Source organism: Gracilinanus agilis, chromosome 2, assembly GCF_016433145.1.
Source record: "Gracilinanus agilis isolate LMUSP501 chromosome 2, AgileGrace, whole genome shotgun sequence".
Classification (NCBI taxonomy): Eukaryota; Metazoa; Chordata; class Mammalia; order Didelphimorphia; family Didelphidae; genus Gracilinanus; species Gracilinanus agilis.
This window is the reverse complement of record NC_058131.1, coordinates 49,303,551-49,322,412: the sequence shown is the minus strand read 5'-3', so window position 1 is coordinate 49,322,412 and position 18,862 is coordinate 49,303,551. Positions and strand designations below refer to the sequence as shown.

The following is an 18,862-nucleotide window of genomic DNA, read 5'->3' as shown; positions in this document are numbered from 1 at the left end:
GGCAATGGGTCAGACACACTTCAATTTAAAAACATTTAAATAAATGCTAAATTGATGGAAGGGTCTGGAAACATAATACAGAGGTTACATAATGGGGTTGAGGTAGAGTAGTGGGAATCAAAATATGAAAGAAAATATTCATTATTATCAGTCTCCCAAATCTACACTGAAACTACTTTGTGCTCTTGTAAAATATTAGTTCATTTAAAAGTGAGGTGAGGTATTGCACTGAAAATAGAATCTATCCAAAAAGAAATACAATTCTACCCACATTATTTAAAATTCTGGCGGACCTGGCTGACCTTATTATACTTAAGCCTAGCATTTCTAAGCTCTAGGGACACTGCATTTATATACTGTTACTCCATTATAATCCATTCTAGAACAAAGGACAGTTCTTTTTCATTATTTAGAAACATTAGGTGCCTAACTGCCTATTATACTGCCCTAGACTCTTTACAAAAAAAGCTCTCTGCTTTCTACGAATTCTATCAGTTCACATGACATAGGACCAAATATTAGCCATGTTATTTTATCTACACTAATACTACTTAACATTATGAATTTGAAATGTCATTGAAGAACCTCAGATTGCCATTAGCGTTTCACCCATGACCATTTTTAGCTCTGAGAAATTTTCTAAGTAAGAAAACTATAATGTTTCATAACCTAAATTTCTCGAGGGAACTCTTATATTTTGGCAAACTGGCTAAACATATTTGTGAAAAATTCATCACTATCAGTTAGTACCAGGCTGAAGAACAATTAGAAAATTTAGGAGAAAAAACAGAATGTAAGGAGGTGGGTATCAAGGCTGAGTTATCAATCAAATCTCTGGGTGCTTAAACAGTGAATGCCAACAGCAACTTCTAGTTGTTTTTAGGGAGCAATCCCTGCTCACTAACAGAGAGATTAAAAGTTTACAAAGAGAAAATGGAAATGAATATTTCTTTTAAAAATGCACTTATTCTTGCCAGTGAGATCACACAGACAACCAGATAGGCACACTCAAAATAAGCCTAAAGCTGAAACTGTGGGAGTCTCTCATATAAACTTCAATGTGAGAACAATTTATTTGCGTAGCAACTATGCATTACCAAAGGAATATCAGTGTTCATGATCAGAGTAAGTCCTAGGATAGCAGAGGTCAAAGTTACCTGTTGAAATATGAGCAAGCTAAATTTAGGACAAATGAGAAAAAAGTACGGAGGAGAATTCATTGTGCTAAGGTGGTACTGGGAGCACCTATAAATGGATACAAATTTGTGAATGAAAGAGCCATAAATAGTTCAAAAGAAAAGGTGAGACAGTCCTACTCTTTTCACTGTGAGCAGAGAAAAGAGTACTTTCTCCCAAGACAGAGCAGCAGCATTTCTCAGCTCCACATAATTCCAACCATCAGAGCTGTCCAAACTGGATTGGGCTTTCTCAGAGAAAAATGGCATCATTATCACTGGAGGTCTTCAAAGAGAGATTGGATGGATAACTATTTGCAGAGAAGATTCATGCTTTAAGTTGGACAAGATGGCCTGTAAGGTCCTGTGCCAAACAATTCTATAATTCATAAAATAATTATATTGCTTCTGAGTTTCCCTGACATTCTCTATCTTGTTAAAGTAAGTATGCAAAATAAAGTGACTAAAATGTGTATATCCTTTGACCCAAAGTTTTTAGTACTAGGCTTATATTGTAAGGAGGCTAGTAAAAAAAAGCAAGTCCCTAAATAAACCAAAATATTTTTAGCAGCACTTTTTTGTAATAGCAACAAACTAGAAAAAAAGAAACCACTCACCAAATGGGAAATGGCTAGCTAAATGGTAGTTCATGACTGTAATGGAATACTACTGTTCTGTAAGAAATGATGTGTGATAGATGCAGAGAAATCTGGAAGAATCTACATGAAATGATGTAGTGAAATCAACAGAGCCAAAAAAACAATATATACAGTGAGTGACTATAACATTGTAAACAAAAAGAACTATGATGAAAAAGAAATCAAAAGAATTCCACAATTATAAAGAATAAGCATGGTTCAAAGAAAGATAGGAGGGAAGCCCACCCAATCCCTTTGCAGAGGTGGGAAGTCTACAAGTATAGTACAGTACACATAGTTTCAAACGTTTTCATGTTATTGATTAGTTATACTGATTTTTTTATCTTTAAAAAATATCATTTGTTTTATTGGTCACCTCTCTGTGAAGGATAAGGTGAGGAACACTGGGAGAAATTATAGTGAAGAAGGAAAACAAATGGCATCAATAAAAAACTTACTAAAAAAATAATACAAAAAGACAAGAAACAGATGGATCTGAGCCAACTTTGAATGTCACTTAGATAAGCAGATACTTGCTTATAATGAGTAAATTCTTAATTAACTAAATAATTAGAGTTTTTTTGATAACTAGGAATAAGTACTAGGGTTGGAAAAGATGTTTGTGAGTGGTACAAGGATCCTTTAAATTCAGACAGTGGAATCCTCAAGAGATGAGGGGAAAGAATTCCCAGATTCCCCTAGCAGGGGGCAGTTAAGAATTCTACACACTCTTTGAGTTTGTTGCTCAACGGTAGATGGTTGGAGAGTCCTCTGAAAATCTTGGAAAAGTTAGTTACAGTTGGTCTGGAAAACATCTTGAGAGCTGAGAAGAATGGGAAAGAGAGATTAATTTGGCAGAATGAGAGAGAAGCTCAGGCTGTTCCCTAATTCGAACAGAGGGGGCAGAAGAAAGCTTGACCTCTGTGAACCTGCAGAGTCTATGATCTTGTCAGTTTGAGCTTGGAAATTGGAGAGAGAGAGACAGAGAAGGCTGAATTGAGTTTTTGAAGATATAAGGATAATAAAAAATTGAGTAGATTATATAGTTAGAAGTATATTTTAGATGGATTAAGGAGTTTTAGCATAGGTTTGGTTCCCAGGCAGAAGACACTCCTTATGGAGGTTTTAGTTGGGGGTTTTTGGGTTTTCAGATAGAATTCTTAGCTTACGGAAATATATACATATGATCAATATATTTCATACTTTCCTTTCCTTTTCCTGCATTCTTATAGTTACAATAAATAGGGTTTTTCTATGACCAGTCTCAAATTGATTTCCTCAACTGCAAAGACCAGCCATTTCTCCAAATGTCATTAACTGGATAACTTTTAAACCTAATAGCCTGGGGGCAGCTGGGTAGCTCAGTAGATTGAGAGCCAGGCCTAGAGACAGGAGGTCCTAGGTTCAAATACGGCCTCAGACACTTCCCAGCTGTGTGACCCTGGGCAAGTCACTTGACCCCCATTGCCTACCCTTGCCACTCTTCCACCTATAAGTCAATGCACAGAAGTTAAGGGTTTAAAATAAAATAAAATAAAATAAAATAAACCTAATAGCCTACCAACTATTGATACCAATACCAATCAACATAAGGGTCAATATTCCCCATAACACAATTAAGAAGTTTTTTCTCTCTCTCTCAACCTTTATCTTCCGTCTTTGAATCCATACTGTGTATTGGTTCCGAGACAGAAGGGTAGGAAGGGCTAGGCAATGGGAGTTAAGTGACTTGTCCAGGGTCACCCAGCTAGGAAGTGTCTGAGGCCATATTTGAACCCAGGACCTCCCGTCTCTAGGCCTGGTTTTCAATACATTGAGCCACCTAGATGCTCCTCTTCTTACTTCTTAAGGGTTGTTCCTTGATGTGAGAAAGGGAGAACACTAACCTAGAGTGAACTAACACAAATAAAATTTTTTAAAGTTTTGAAAATTTTCACAGGACTGATTTAAATAATGTCACTTTTTCAATGCATATACCCCAAGTTAACACCTCTATACCATGAAATGAACCTACCTTAAACCAATCTGCATAAGAAATGAACACATAAGGTCCTTCCAAAGCAGCCTGTCGAGCTATCAGGAATGCAGTGATCATGCTTTCTAAGTCATAACTCTCAAAAGCTTTAGTCATCAAATGGGCCAACAAATCTAGCAGAGCAAAAAAAAAACTAAATTAGAATTTCTAAACATCTACAGTGTAGATCACAATTAGAATCCTGATACAGTATACTGTTACTCTACATGGTAAAAGAAAAAGGTTGGTAAAATTACAATATATAAATGATTAAACTGCTTTGTAAATTTTAAAGTGCTCTATATATGTCAGTTATATCATACCTAGACTACCAATTTTCAAAGTGATCTATTTAAAAGAAAAATTATAATGAAAACAATGTAATTGTGTAAATGAAATTAGCTCACCCTCATTCATTTGTGTAGACTCTAGCCACCAGGAATAACGTCACCCCACCCAACTTAGAATTAAGTGGGGAGGGGGAGGTCTGTGACCCACACATAATAGTAAGTAACAAATCAAAAACAAGGGACTGCCCTTTGGGCAGTCCAAAATAGAGTTGAGGCTGTCATTTGTCCACTTGAAATTGGAGGTGTACGCAGGAAGTGACAAAAGATGCTATCTTTTAAATATGATGGTAACTTCCTGTGGAGGGGAATTGGCTCTTTGAACTTGTTGTGGAAGGACCTCAAACTGCTTCATTTTAAAATTGTCATGTGGGTAAGTTAGGCTGACTCTCTTTCTCCTCCCTTGGTGTTTCTGGAGGCTCTAGCCTTAAGGAGGCCTCTCTTGGAGGAGGCCTTGTAGCTAGAAGCTTTGTTTAATTAACCTCTGTGCCCCTCTGCTGGGGCCTCTAAATTCCTACCTGTTTAGGGCCTTGGGTCTGGGCCAGAGTTTCTCTCTCTCAATTTCCCTACCTTCAATCTTCCTAATTGTAAATAAACCACCATAAAAGTCATCCTGAATTAGGTCTCTTTTATTTTGAAATCTAGTTAATCGATTTCTGGCAACCTTACCTTAAATATCTAGTCTCCCTTCTTACATAATCTTTTGTACTCAGAAGGTATGTCAGGACTTTAAGGTTATTATTATGCACACCAATTACTACACTGTAGATAATTAATAGAAGATTCTGATTAAAATAATGTCAAATAATAGAACATTTATCATTATAAAATTTGATTCTAGACTATACAATAATAAAGATGATATTTTATTACCACGCTGAAACAAACAAGGTGAGGTTTACTAATGTTTTACAAATATTTCAAAAATTGTTTTTCCAGAAAAATTGATTTCTGGATCATTGATGGAATTCACAAATGAAAAATATGCAGAATGACTCTCTTACAATTCCAAACTTCCTTTAAAAGTCTGTTGGATTTACTCACTAAAACCAATAAACTAGTTATTTTTACCAACAGTAAGTATTTAATATCTCCTGGTTATCAACCAAGAAGCCAATACTATTAAAATCTTACTGACTTGATACCTTTAATAAGTTGCTGTGCTTCAGCCAAGCACACAACCAGCGTAGATATACAAGACAACACAAGCTGCCAGTTGACTTCATGTGTTTCCAGGACTTCTTGCAAGTGTCCAATCAGCTCTTTGGGGCTAAAAATTACAAACAGCTAGAAATAGAAGTACCAAATCTCTTTAATTTTAAAGGCCAAACATCTATAGATTAGAAAATAAAGTCTGCCATAACTCTTCTCTTAAATGCCCACCTACCAATTTACTCACCATATTTTCATCACAAAATAATTTAAATAGTATATCAGTTTCTGAAATGCCCAAATCAAATTTACCATTAGAAAAATGCTAGAATTATTTCATGTTTTACTCCTTTGAAGGTATTAGATGTAATCTATAATAGAAGTTTTCATTCCTTTCTCCAAAATAGACATGATCATTCATTTATTCCATTCCTTTGACCAAATAACATTCATGAAGTGCATATTATAATAATAAAAGATATAAATACAAAACTGCAATTCCCTTTCCCCAACATTCAATATGGTCAGTCTTTGATATAATTAATCACCACGGCTGTCTTGATTTTATTACCTGAATTTACCCCATTTATGGTGGAGGGCTGAGTATCTTAAAGCATGGTAAACTTTAAACTCTAGATCCTGCTTTGAAGCCTACCTTTTAGAATAGGATTATAAATAAGTATACTTGGGGTTAGCTCCCTCCCCATAATTATCTAAGCTAGTCAAAAATTCCATAAAAAGAATTAATAATACTATAGGTTATTTCTTTCAAAGATCTTTACAAATTTTACAAGTGATAATTATTTAACAGCATTTTCAAATCATGCAGTCCTAGTTGGATACCTCATTGGGTTCTCAAAGGTTATTCTGTGGAACTGTATACTTAGGTCTTCAGCTAGCAGTTCAATGATTTAATTATGTTAATTCAATTTGTCTCCCAATGGACAGTCAATGAGATTATTCTGTACATGTCTTAAAAGCTGTTTCTACTTTATCAAATGCTACACAGATTATGGGATAGGGTATCCCAAAAGCTTTAGTGCAATTTTAACTATGGTAAGAAATATGGAACATCCTGTATACTTAATCTGCTGAAACAATCTAATCCCTGGTTGAAAAGATTTAGAACTGAATATAATGAAAAAGAAAGTTAAAGGCTTAATGCCTCAATGAAATCAACTTACTCTTCGATATAAGGTAGTGAGCAAAGGACAAGTTTTTGCAAAGCTCCAATCCTTCTGCCTTTGAATGGCATCACACACTGTCCCAGAGAAAAACAGAAAAACTCTCAATGGAAGTAGATGTTATTAGTCTGAATGTCAAAATAAATATTATGATCCAACATCAATGCAGACACATGGAATTAAGTCAAAATTTCTTAAATTTTACCACCCCATGGCTTAATTACTTAGTCAAATTAACACCACAGTATAAATTAAGATGATGTCTAAGAGATCCTACAGGTTTCACTACAAGCATGAAGTCATACTATCAATAAGATGCCAAAAAAAAGGATCAATTCACGATTCTGCATACTATCATTCCATTTGTGATCAGACATACCATTTGCTGGTACTTTTCTTAGCACTCTGAAGGAACTGGAGATTAACTCAACATTAAAAGTTTACTTTTCAGATATGAAAGGCAGGCCACTTACATAGTATGTATCTACCTTGTAAACCCTGCAATTCCCTTTCCCCAACATTCAATACGGTCAGTCTTCAATATTATAATTAGTCACCACAGTTGTCTTGATTTTATTACTTGAATTTACCCCATTTATGGTGGAGGGCTGAGTATACTAAAGTTTATGGTAAACACTCTAGATCCTCTTTTGAGGCCTACCTTTTAGAACAGGATTATAAATAAGTATCTGAGTCAAGGTATAAGAAAAAAACCTTTGCAGAGAATCTGGTGAAACCATACTGCCATAAACAGAGCATTTGAAAATATTTAACCTGTCAAAAGAATGAAAAGAGAAAAAGTTTTCATAAAAAGAATGTTTATCAGGTGTTCATCTTTAACTCCTCGATTTCTCACTGTAGATTCATATCCAAGCTGTGACCAAATCTTGTCAACTTTACTTTCACAACATCTCTCCGATATGCTCCCTCTCTCCTCTGGTGCAGACAGTCATCACTTCACCCCTGGATTACTGCAATAGTCTGCTAGTGGGTCTGCCTGCCTCAAGTATCTTTCTATTCCAATCCATTTTCCACTCAACTATCCAACTGACCCTCTGGGATCCTAAACACTCACCCATGACTATTCAATAAACTCCAGTGGATTCAAATATAAAAGATACAGTGATAATAGCTTCTTTGCTGTTTCTTGCAAGACATTCAACCTCCTGACTGGTTATTTTCTCTGGCTATCTACTGGGCCGGCAATCTTCTCCCTCCAAATCTCCATTTCCTGGCTTCCCTCCAAGACACAGATAAAACTGTCTTCTACAAAAAGCCTTTCCCAAATTCCCTTAATTCTGCAGCTTCCTTTTGTTGATTATCTTCAATCTGTTCTCCTTTATCTTATTTGCACATGGAGATCCTATGCTGAGCACTGAGGATACAGATACAAGCACCAAAGAAGGATGGCCCTACCTGTCAGGAGCTCACATTCTAGTAGGGGAAGAACACACATAGGAGGAAACTAGGGGGTGGAGAAGGAGGAAAATGCCTACCTGGGAGCCTAGTGGTAAAGCATGGTTGATTCCAAGCCTTCATCAACATGGAGGTTCCAGGAGGAACTCACTGGGAGAAGACAGTTGAAGGATGGGGGCAAGAAGACAGAAGATACAAGGAAAGAAAAGGTTTAAAGTGAAAGCAAGCATGTTATCTCTGGGACAGACATTACAGAGAGCACAGAAGAATGAGTGAGAGGATCAGCAAAGGGACATGGGGAAATGGGAATCAGGGACAAGGCAGCTGGGGAGGGGACCAGAAAAGCTGGGATGGGGATGGGAATGGTACTTTACTAATAACTGAGCAATGATTTATAAATCCTGACTGCTGAACTGATTGACCTTTTAGTGGAAAAGCGTATCTGTACATATTTTCTATAAGACCTTAAAATATATATTCTACATGGCTCCAATACTAGCCTTAGATTGGTCTATTTAATTTCAATTAGGCAAGTACAAAAGATTAATCAGAAGCAAGGTAAGACACAGGATGACGTGATTAAGAATGTCTACTAGGCACATCTAAAAGTTGCCACCAGGAGTTGGTGGTCCGAGGCCACATCTGCACCAAGTCTTGCCCTAACATCTAGAAGGCTTCTTCTCCACTTGCGGGAAACTGTGATGTGATCTATCTGATTTTCCATCCTTCCATCAGGCGAAGTCCAGGTTGACTTACAAATTTTCTTGTGTGGGAATATAGTACCCCCAATAACAAGATCGTTGAAGGCGCAGAAATCCGTAAAGAGCTCTCCATTTTCGTTACAGGTGCCTACTCCATGCCTTCCCATGATGAATTCCTTTCCTGTGTTGTCTTCTCCTACCTTTGCATTCAAGTCTCCCATAATGATCTTCAGGTCTCTTCTTGGTGTGCCATCAAGTAGTGCCTGTAGGGAGCTGTAAAACTCTTCTTTTTCCTCTTCCTCTGCCGCATTGGTGGGTGCATAGCATTGGATGATGGTGATCTTCTTCCCCTTTGAGTTGAACCTTGCTGACATAAGCCTTGATGAGACAGGTTCCCAGCCTATCAGCGCCTTTTTTTCTTCAGGTGTCATGAGCAGCGCTACTCCCCGGGTGTGGGAATGGTCCGGGTCTTCATGGCCAGAGTAAATGATGGTTTCGCCTGATGTCAGTCTGGTCTGGCCGCTTCCATTCCAACTGGTCTCGCATAAACCGAGGACCCTGATGTCGTATCTTTTCATCTCATTTACTACCTGAGCGATTTTTCCGCTTTCGTATAAGGTTCTTACGTTCCATGTCGCTATTCTGGTTTTTGCCTTGGTCGTCAGAAGATTTATCAGCGAGCTGGCTTCCCAGAGGCTTTCACCAGCACGCATCATGGACTCTGTTGGAGAGCAATCTTCCAGACTAGGCAATCGTCGGTTTTGTTGGTTTGATGAGGTTGCAGTTTCTATAGCAACTTTTAGAACCAAGTTGAAATCATTCAACGACCTTTCAGGCAGATTACACCATAAGTTCAACGTGCAAGATCTAAAGACCAGAGAGGAAAAAGAAGCGAAATCAAGAACAAGTTCGCGGCCTTGACAGGACTCACGGGAGAGACAGTCGAAGACCACTGGACCAAACTCCAGCAGACCTGGAAGACCACCTGCGCAGAAGTCCTGAGAAAGAGAGAGAGAAAGCGCAAGGAATGGTTAACACAGGAGACATGGGCCAAGATACAACAGAGAAGAGATTTGAAACAGAAGATCAGCCAGTGCCAAGATCAACAGGAGAAAGAAGAACTTCGAACACAGTACTGGGAAATTAACCGTCAAGTCAAGAAGAGCGCAAGATATGACAAGAGGCGGTTCATTCACGATATGACCGAAGAAGCAGAAACAGCAGCTGGGCAGGGGAACATGAAGAGGCTATACGAAATAACAAGAACTCTATCGGGAAAGAATTACAACCCTAGCAAGCCAGTGAAGGACAAGACTGGCAAGACAATAACAAGCGATGCAGGGCAGAGAGCCCAATGGGCAGAGAATTTCAAAGAAATCCTGAACCGACCGCCTCCACCAACTGTTCCGGACATACCGCCAGCCACCGAACTGCTTCAGGTGAACACGGACCCACCTGCCAAAGTTGAGATCAGCAAAGCCATCAAGACCATGAAAAACGGCAAGGCTGCAGATCCAGACAGCATCCCCCCGAGGCACTCAAGGCAGACCCAGAAATGTCAGCGGAGATGCTACAACCCCTCCTGCAGAAGATCTGGGAACAGGAACAAATCCCGACAGACTGGAAACTAGGCTACCTGGTGAAGCTACCCAAGAAAGGTGACCTATCCCAATGCAGCAACTGGCGAGGAATCATGCTTCTATCCGCTCCCAGTAAAATCCTGACCAGAGTCATCTTAGAAAGACTGAAGGAGGCCTTGGACAAGCAGCTGAGAATAGAACGAGCAGGGTTTCGTCAGCATAGATCATGCACTGACCACATTGTCACCCTAAGAATCATCATCGAACAGTCCATCGAGTGGCAGTCCCCCCTCTGCATGACTTTCGTGGATTTCGAGAAGGCATTTGACAGCGTGGACAGGAACATCATCTGGAGATTGATGCAGCATTACGGGATTCCCCCGAAGCTCATCAACATCATCCAGCGGTTATACAAAGACTTTACCTGCCAGGTCATCCACAATGGGAAACTGACGGCTCCCTTCACAGTGAAGACCGGAGTGAAGCAAGGCTGCATGCTCTCGCCCTTATCTTCTTGATGGTCATAGATTGGACCATGAGAAGAATTACCAAGGAACACAATACGGGCATTCAATGGACTCATACCAAGCAGCTTGAGGACCTTGACTTCGCGGATGACATCTGTCTCCTTTCTCACAAGCAGCAGGATGTGCAAGCCAAACTTGCACGACTCTCTGAAGAGGCGGAGAAGACAGGTCTGAAGATCAACAAGAAGAAGACCAGGTGATCACAGTCAACTGCAGACAGGACCTGCCAATCCAACTACAGGGAGAAAACATCAAGGAGACGGACCACTTCACCTATTTGGGTAGCATCGTCAGCAAGGACGTCGGAGCAGATGAGGACATCAGAAACCGAATCAACAAAGCCAGACAGGCATTTAACACCCTGTGGTCTGTCTGGACCTCCAGAGCACTGTCCCTCGTCACTAAGCTCCGAATCTTCAACACCAACGTAAAGGCCGTCCTCCTATATGGATCAGAAAGCTGGAGAGTGACGAAAGTCAACACCAACAAACTCCAAGTCTTTGTTAATAGATGTCTACGCCACATCTTGAACATCAGATGGCCTGAAAAGATCTCCAGTGCTAGTCTCTGGGAAAGAACAATCCAGTATCCCATTAGTCAGGACATAAAGAAACGTAAGTGGAGATGGATAGGACATACGCTACGAAAACCGGAAGACAACGTAGCCAGACAAGCATTGTGCTGGAACCCTTCAGGGAGGAGGAAAGTCGGAAGGCCAAAACAGACCTGGCGAAGATCTGCCGAAAATGAAACAAAAACAGTCGGAATGACATGGGCCCAGCTGGGGGAAGTTGCCCAGAACAGAGTCCGCTGGCGTGAGATGGTTGTGACCCTATGCTCCTAAGGAGTCAACAGGAATAATAATAATAAATAATAAACTAGGCACATCAGGGTTTCTGAGCAGCCAAAAAGTGATTCAAGAAATTACCAGTACCACAGGCTACTACTCAGTTCCCATGACCTACTCTTCATTCCACCTCAGCTAAACACAGAAGGGGCCATGCCAAGTATTACTTCCAAGTTCATGAACTCCGAAAGTCCTTCACTGGACCATAATCTTCTCTCATTCTCTTTCCCTATGAGTTGTGCCCCTCAGACCTGTTCTTTGTCTTCCTTATGACCTCCATTCCTCCCCCCTTTCAGTTCTTTCCTAGGCTATCACTTGGCACGGGTTCTATTCTCTTCCTTTCTAGAACCAGTCGAATTCTATGCTACTCACTGGCTTGATTCCTCTAACTCTATTCCTATCACTAATAGCACTTGCCAAACCTTGTTTCTCTATTATTTTCAGCATCATCCTCTTTTGCTCTATACACCTTCTGCTGAATGAAGGAAAATAGCAAATTTATATAATCTCAACGGGGCCCTCACTACAGCTAAGCAAACATTCTATTCCTCCCTCAGTGATCAACTTCCTCACTCTCCACAGCTGCAGTTGCAAACCTATTCTATCCTCAAATCTCCTGCTTGACTCCTTCATCTCACCTCAATGCTTCATCAAAACAGTCCAGAAACCAGTCACCCCCTTTCTTATCTCCTCCTCATTCCATATCACTCAGATTTTCACTCCACTATCTCTTCTTTCACTCTCATCTCAGATTAATGGCGCCTTTCTTTTTGCCAAGGTAAACCTCACCCTCCTCTGACTCTTTCAGCAAATTACTTCCATCATTATCCCCATTCTCTTTCCTCTCTTCAATCTCTCCCTATTTATGGCTTCTTCCCTGCAACTGATAAATATATCCATGTCTCCCCTATCCTTAAAAAAAAAAAAAACAAAAAAAAAAACCTCTCATTTAATCTGCCCACCTCTACTAGCTATCATCCTATATTCTCAGTGGAGAGAACACTGGTCTCCAGGAAGACCTAAGTTCAAATCCTGCCACACTCTTATTAGCTATGTCTTTCTGGGAAAGTCACTTAATTTCTGTCTGCCTCAGATTCCCCAACTGTAAAATGGTGATAGTTATGTTTCTCAAGTACTTTGGTTAACCCTAAAGCACCATATATATCACTGTTACCTCTCCTTCCCTTTGTACCAAAACCATCTGCAATCAGTGCCTTGACTTTCTTGATTCCCTCTCCCAACCTGGCTGCTAGCCTCATCACTCCATTCAAACTACCCTCTCCAAAAGTACCAAGGATTTCCTAACTGCCAAACCCCAATATAGCCTTGCCTCAGTCCTCTCCTCCTTGACCTCTCTGTAGCCTGTGACAATGTCATTCCTCTTCTTCTGGATACTTTCACCCCTTGGGGTTTTTGACATTATCCTATCCAGTTTTCTCAGCTGACCAACCTCTGCTTTCTCAGTTTTTACTGATTTTTCTTTCACATCACACCCTCTAACTGGGTGTCTCTCAAGGCTCTAGCCTGAGCCTCCTTTCCTACTCTCTCACTTGATGATCTTGTCAGCTCCTATGGGTTCAATTATCTCTATGCAGAAAGTTTTCCATAAGTATAAATCTAACCCTCACTTCCTTGCTAAACTTGTCAGTCACATCCCATTAATGGCCTCTTAGATATTTCCAAGTGTCCTGCAGATACCCCAAACTCAACATGTCAAAAACAGAATTATTTATCCCTCCAAACTCTCTTCACTTCTGAACTTTCTTATTACTGACACAGTCACCATCATTTTCCCAGTCACTCATACCTGAAATCTCCACGTCACCTTTGACTCCTTACTCTCCTCCCCCATTCCATGTATCCAATCTGCTGCCAAAGCTTGCCATTTCTACCTTCATATATATCTCATTTTCCCATTCATATGGCCACAACACTCTTTCAGGACTCTTTTACCTTTTGCCTAGACTAAAGTTCTTTAAAAAATTTTTCATTTTTCCTAATTTTCTCCCCAGTTAACAAAATACTATTCCCTCTCCGTTGAGAATAAAATACAATCCTCTTATATAACACATATGCATAGACAAGCAAGACACACTCCTACATCCAAAAATATATGTATTATTCTACACCCCGAGTCAATTAGCACCTACTATGTGCTGGGGATGCAAAGAAAGGCAAAGGAGGTGGGTAGCATGCTTTATTGCCCCTATTCTGGAATCCAAGTGCTCATACAATAAAGCCTTCTAACTGAGCTCCCTTCCTCAAGTCCCTCCTCATCCCAGTCTATCCTCAATTCAGCTTCCAATGTGATTCTTCTAAAGCAAGAATTCTTTGCCTTTTTTGTATTGCTTACTCCTTTTTGAAATCTATGAACTCCTTTTAATCATGATTTTTAAATAAATGAAGGAAATGCTAAATTTAAGTTAGAAGTTCATGAAAATTAATATGTAATTTTTTTTTTTTTACCCTTAACTTTTGGTGTATTGTCCCATAGGTGGAAGAGTGGTAAGGGTGGGCAATGGGGGTCTAGTGACTTGCCCAGGGTCACACAGCTGGGAAGTGTCTGAGGCCGGATTTGAACCTAGGACCTCCTGTCTCTAGGCCTGACTCTCAATCCACTGAGCTACCCAGCTGCCCCCTAATATGTAATTTTTTATTTCCATCCAAGGTTGTAAACTCCATGAAATCTATTGATGGACTCCAGGGGTTCTAAAACACTGGTCTGACTCAGTGAGCCCTAGGGGTTTCCTGTCACCATCTGGATCAAATATAAAGTCCTGTTTGGCATTTAAAGCTCTTCTAAACCTATTCCCTTCCTACCTTTTCAGTCTTCCTATCCCTTACTCTCCTTCAAATACTCTGTGGTTCAGATACATTGGTCTAATTATAATTCTCTGAACATGACACTTCATTTCCCACCTTCGAGCCTTTGAACTTGTTTCCCATGCCCAAACTGCTCTGTCCCCTCAACTCTATCTTTTAATTTTCCCTGACTTCCTTCAAAGTTCAGCTCAAATCCTATTGTCTACAGGAACTCTTACCTAGTCTCCTCCAGCTGCTAATATGTTTCCTTTTCATATTACCTTCATCTATTTTGTATTTAGTTTCTATGTACCTGGTTATTTACATATTATCTCCTCCATTAGAATGTATGCCTCCAGGGGGCAGCTGGATAGCTCAGTGGATTGAGTCAGGCCTAGAGCTGGGAGGTCCTGGGTTCAAATCTAGCCTCAGATACTTCCCAGCTGTGTGACCCTGGGCAAGTCACTTGACTCTTATTGCCTACCCTTACCACTCTTCCACCAATGAGCCAATACACAGAAGTTAAGGGTTTAAAAAAAAAAAAAAAGAATGTATGCCTCTAGTTTCTCCCCATTCCAGTCCACCATTCAGCCATCAAAGTGATTTTCCTATAGCACAATCGGATCATGCCATGCTCCTATTCAAATTCAGGCAGTGCCTTATTCCTTTCAGGATCAAATACAAACTCCTCTGATTGGCATTCAAAGGCCCAAATGACCTAAAGACATGAAAGGGACCTATAAAGTGCCCCCATCTTTCTCCTCTTCTTTCACCTTAAAGCCTCTCAAGTACTAGCTGATGCAGTGACTCTGGCCATCTTGCTGTTCTTGCACAAAACATTTCTTCTTCCAACTACAGAAATTTTCACTGGTTCTCTCTCTCATGCCTAGAATGCTCTCACTCCAGATTTCAGTCTCCTGGCTTCCCTGAGTTCCACCTCAAACTACTTTCTGACAGAAGCCTTCTTCTTATTACCCTCCTTAATTCTAATGCCTTCCCCCTCTGTTGTTTATCTCCATTTATTCTGTAGATTGCCATTAATACACAGTTGTTTATGGGCTGTCTTTCCCATGAGACAATGAGCTCTCTGAGGGTAGAAACTATTTTTTGCTTCTTTGTATCCCTAGTTACTACAGGCCCTGGCACATAATAGGAGATTAATAAATGTTTATTGACTGACTGGTTTCAGTGGTGAAGCACACTTTTTACCAATGCAGGTAATACACTTCTCTGTATCTTCACAGATGGCTCAATGAATTGCTGGGAACAAAAAAAAAAATCTCTGATGATAAGCCTCTTTACTCTTAGCTAGGCTGCATTGGAAAACAGCAAAGAATTTAGTGTTGGGCCTGTATCCAAAGTCTTTCCAGCTTTACAGTGCAAGATCTAGCAGGGCTTCTTCTGCTTGCAAAGCCTTTTGAGAAGGCAAAACTACCTCCCTGCCATAATGAGCTGAGTCATCAAAATGGGATTTTTAATGTGACTATCAAATATATAGGAAAGAAAGAGTTTAAACTTGAGAGAAATAACATAGTTATTGTAATACAAATCCTCCCCAGTGCATAAATATGTACATACCAACATTTCACTGCCTTGAATGTAGATGACTCTTCTTGTATTTCAGTAGCAAGAGCACTAAGAATATCTTTTAACAAGACAAACATCAAAATAAATAAAAACTAAAATCAAGCATTGAATTTACATAGAATATCAGGGAGAAAATATTTCTAATAGTCTCTATAATAGTTATCAAGTAGATGACCCTATTGGGAAAATAGACAACAGAACCTAATGTTCAAAGTTTCTTACTTATTGAAAACCCTCCTGGGGCAACTACCAGACCTGGACTCAAGAGATACTGGGTTCAAATCTGGCCTCAGACATATCCTAGCTATATGACTCTGGACAAGTCACTTAAGGCCTAGCCCTTATCACTTTTTTGCCTTAGAATCAATCCTTAGTATCAATTCTAAAATAGAAGATAAGGATTTGGGGAAAAAAATTTTCTTAGTGGCAAATTCATAAAAACTATTAGCTGTGACAACAAGGTGATTTAAAAATTTATGGCCAACGGGGCAGCTAGGTAACTCAAAGGAATGATAGCAAGGTCCAGAGATAGGAGGTCCTGGGTTCAAATCTGTCCTCAGACACTTCCCAGCTGTGTGACCCTGGACAAGTCATTTAACTCCCATTGCCTAGCCTTTACTGATCTTCTGCCTTGGAACCAATACACAGTACTGAATCTAAGACAGGAGGTAAGGGTTTAAAAAAAGGTATGGAACCATTTGAAATGGAATTTACTGTATAACTGCTATAATCAAAAATATACTTGTTAGGTTGTATGCCTAAGGAGTTTTACTTTAATCATTTGAATAAGTGATTCAAAAACAGAAGGCTATTTACTGTTTTGATATTATAACTATTACTTCAGCATCTGACAGTGCCAAGTTTGCTCTATGATACACACTTTAAGATGAAGACTTTGGCAGTAATGACTCAGGAGCAATGACATGCCATAGTTAATAGGATCCACAATGGCATATCCTAATCATACCAGATAAAGAAAAAGTTCAGTGAGTATATAAAAGAAATGCAATGGAAAGAATCTTACTTTCTTTTTTTTTTCTTTGACTTATATTATTCTTTAAAGCACCTAAAAAAAGATCGAAATCCCCCAGGAACATGTCCCTACTATGCTGTGAATCAATCAATAAGGATTTATTAAGCATTGTGGTATGAGAAAAGATAAAGAGCAGTCCTTGTCCTTAAGGAGTTTACATTCCAAAGACAAAAGTCTATAAAAAAGCATAGATAATACACACACACACACACACACACACACACACACACACACACACACACAGAATAGNTAGGGTCACACAGCTAGGAAGTGTCTGAGGCCAGACTTGGACCCAGTACCTCCCATCTCTGGGTCTAACACTCAATCCACTGAGCTACCCAGCTGCCCCCTCAATGTTCTTTTCTAAAAAAAAAAATGAACTGGAGAAGGAAATGGTGAACCAGTTCTAGTATCTTTGCCAAGAAAATGGGGTCACAAAGAAGCAGACATGACTGAACAAGAACTCCAAAAATCACCCCAAATTATTTTATAAATACACAGGGTTTCTGACTGTGAGTTCCTTGATTTGGGGCTTAGAGACCCTTCCTCTCCCTAGCACAAATCACTCCATTTCTGTTTAGTCAGTCAGTCATTTGATCAATATTTATTAAGTTCCAGATGCTGGGATAAAATAAAGGGAAAAATATAATCCCGGACATCAAGGAGTTCACATACAAATAACTACGTATATATTATGCAGATATTTAGATAGATGGATAGATAAATTGATTGATAGCTATTACAGTGTTGATGGAAGGTAATCTTAGAAGGAAGACACTAACAGTGGGAGGGACTTGGAAAAGCCTCCTAAAGAAGGTAGGATTTGAATTGAAGCTTCAAGGAAGCTAGAGAAGTCAAAAGAAGGAGGTAAGGAGGAAGAGCATTCCAGGTATGTGGACTGGCTGATGCTAAGGTAGGATTGAAGATAAAGGTGTCATGTGTGAGGAATAGCAAGACCAGTGTTCCTAGATCATTCAAAGCTTTCAATGTCAAACAGAGGATTTTCTATTTGATCCTGGAGTGGACTTCACTTGGCCTGGCACTATTGCTGTCTTTCACTATTGCTTCAGGAAGATAAAAATAGCATGAAGTTTAGAGGGAAAAGAATGTTTTCTGCATGAGCCAAGTACAAATAATAGTCATTCCTTTTGAGATGGAATGCATACCTTTTGCTGGAAACAATCCAAGCTCATAACAGGAATCATACACACTTCGTCTGCCCTCATATCATTCCTTCCAGTCACCCATCCTGAAGAATCGTTCATTATCCTTCTGATGACCTCAGCTTGTGAAGGAGCCCTGTCCTTAGTCTTTGTCACCTCTCAATAGGCCAATATTGTGAGAAAGATCTGCTGGGTTCAGGCTCACCTTGCAGTTGTGACCTGCTGCAGAAGATGTGGAAGGCTGCCTTTAGGCAAGGGTAGGTGGAAAGCAGTTTCTCCCATTATACAGATAACACTGGAGACACTGTATACTTGCCTACTACTCTAAATTTCTCCAAACTACATACCATAAAAGAGGACATTGTCAAGGGATTCCTAGAGAATGGCAGGAACAAAGATCCTGAAAAATAGAATATTGGACTTGGGGTCAGAGGACATGGATTTGAATCCCACTTACTACTTGAGTGACCTTGGATAAATTTCTTTCATTCCTTGGGCATCGTAGAATCTCATAGTTAGAAGACACTTCATGGGATATCTAACCTTACTTGGACTTAAAGAAGAATCTCTTTACAACTGCCTTGACAAACATGTCATCCAATCTGTGCTTGAAGGTCTCCAATGAAAGTTCCCACCCTTCTGTCTCTAGAGGCAGCCCATTCCACTTTTAGATAGCTTAGATAGCTAACACTTAGA

General features: G+C 39.6%; 1 protein-coding gene across 1 annotated transcript in view; it reads right to left on the bottom strand.

Moving 5' to 3' along the window:
• Positions 1–18,268, bottom strand: part of FANCA (FA complementation group A) — a 78,200-nt gene extending 59,932 nt beyond the window's left edge. Inside the window, exons 1-6 of the mRNA XM_044659381.1 lie at positions 18,170–18,268; positions 15,962–16,062; positions 7,172–7,284; positions 6,511–6,587; positions 5,320–5,461; positions 3,828–3,961 (exon numbers count right to left, since the gene is read on the bottom strand). Coding sequence (XP_044515316.1) covers positions 3,828–3,961; positions 5,320–5,461; positions 6,511–6,587; positions 7,172–7,284; positions 15,962–16,062; positions 18,170–18,268 — 666 coding nt within the window. The remainder of the gene's footprint in view (positions 1–3,827; positions 3,962–5,319; positions 5,462–6,510; positions 6,588–7,171; positions 7,285–15,961; positions 16,063–18,169) is intronic.
• Positions 18,269–18,862: the final 594 nt, after the last annotated feature.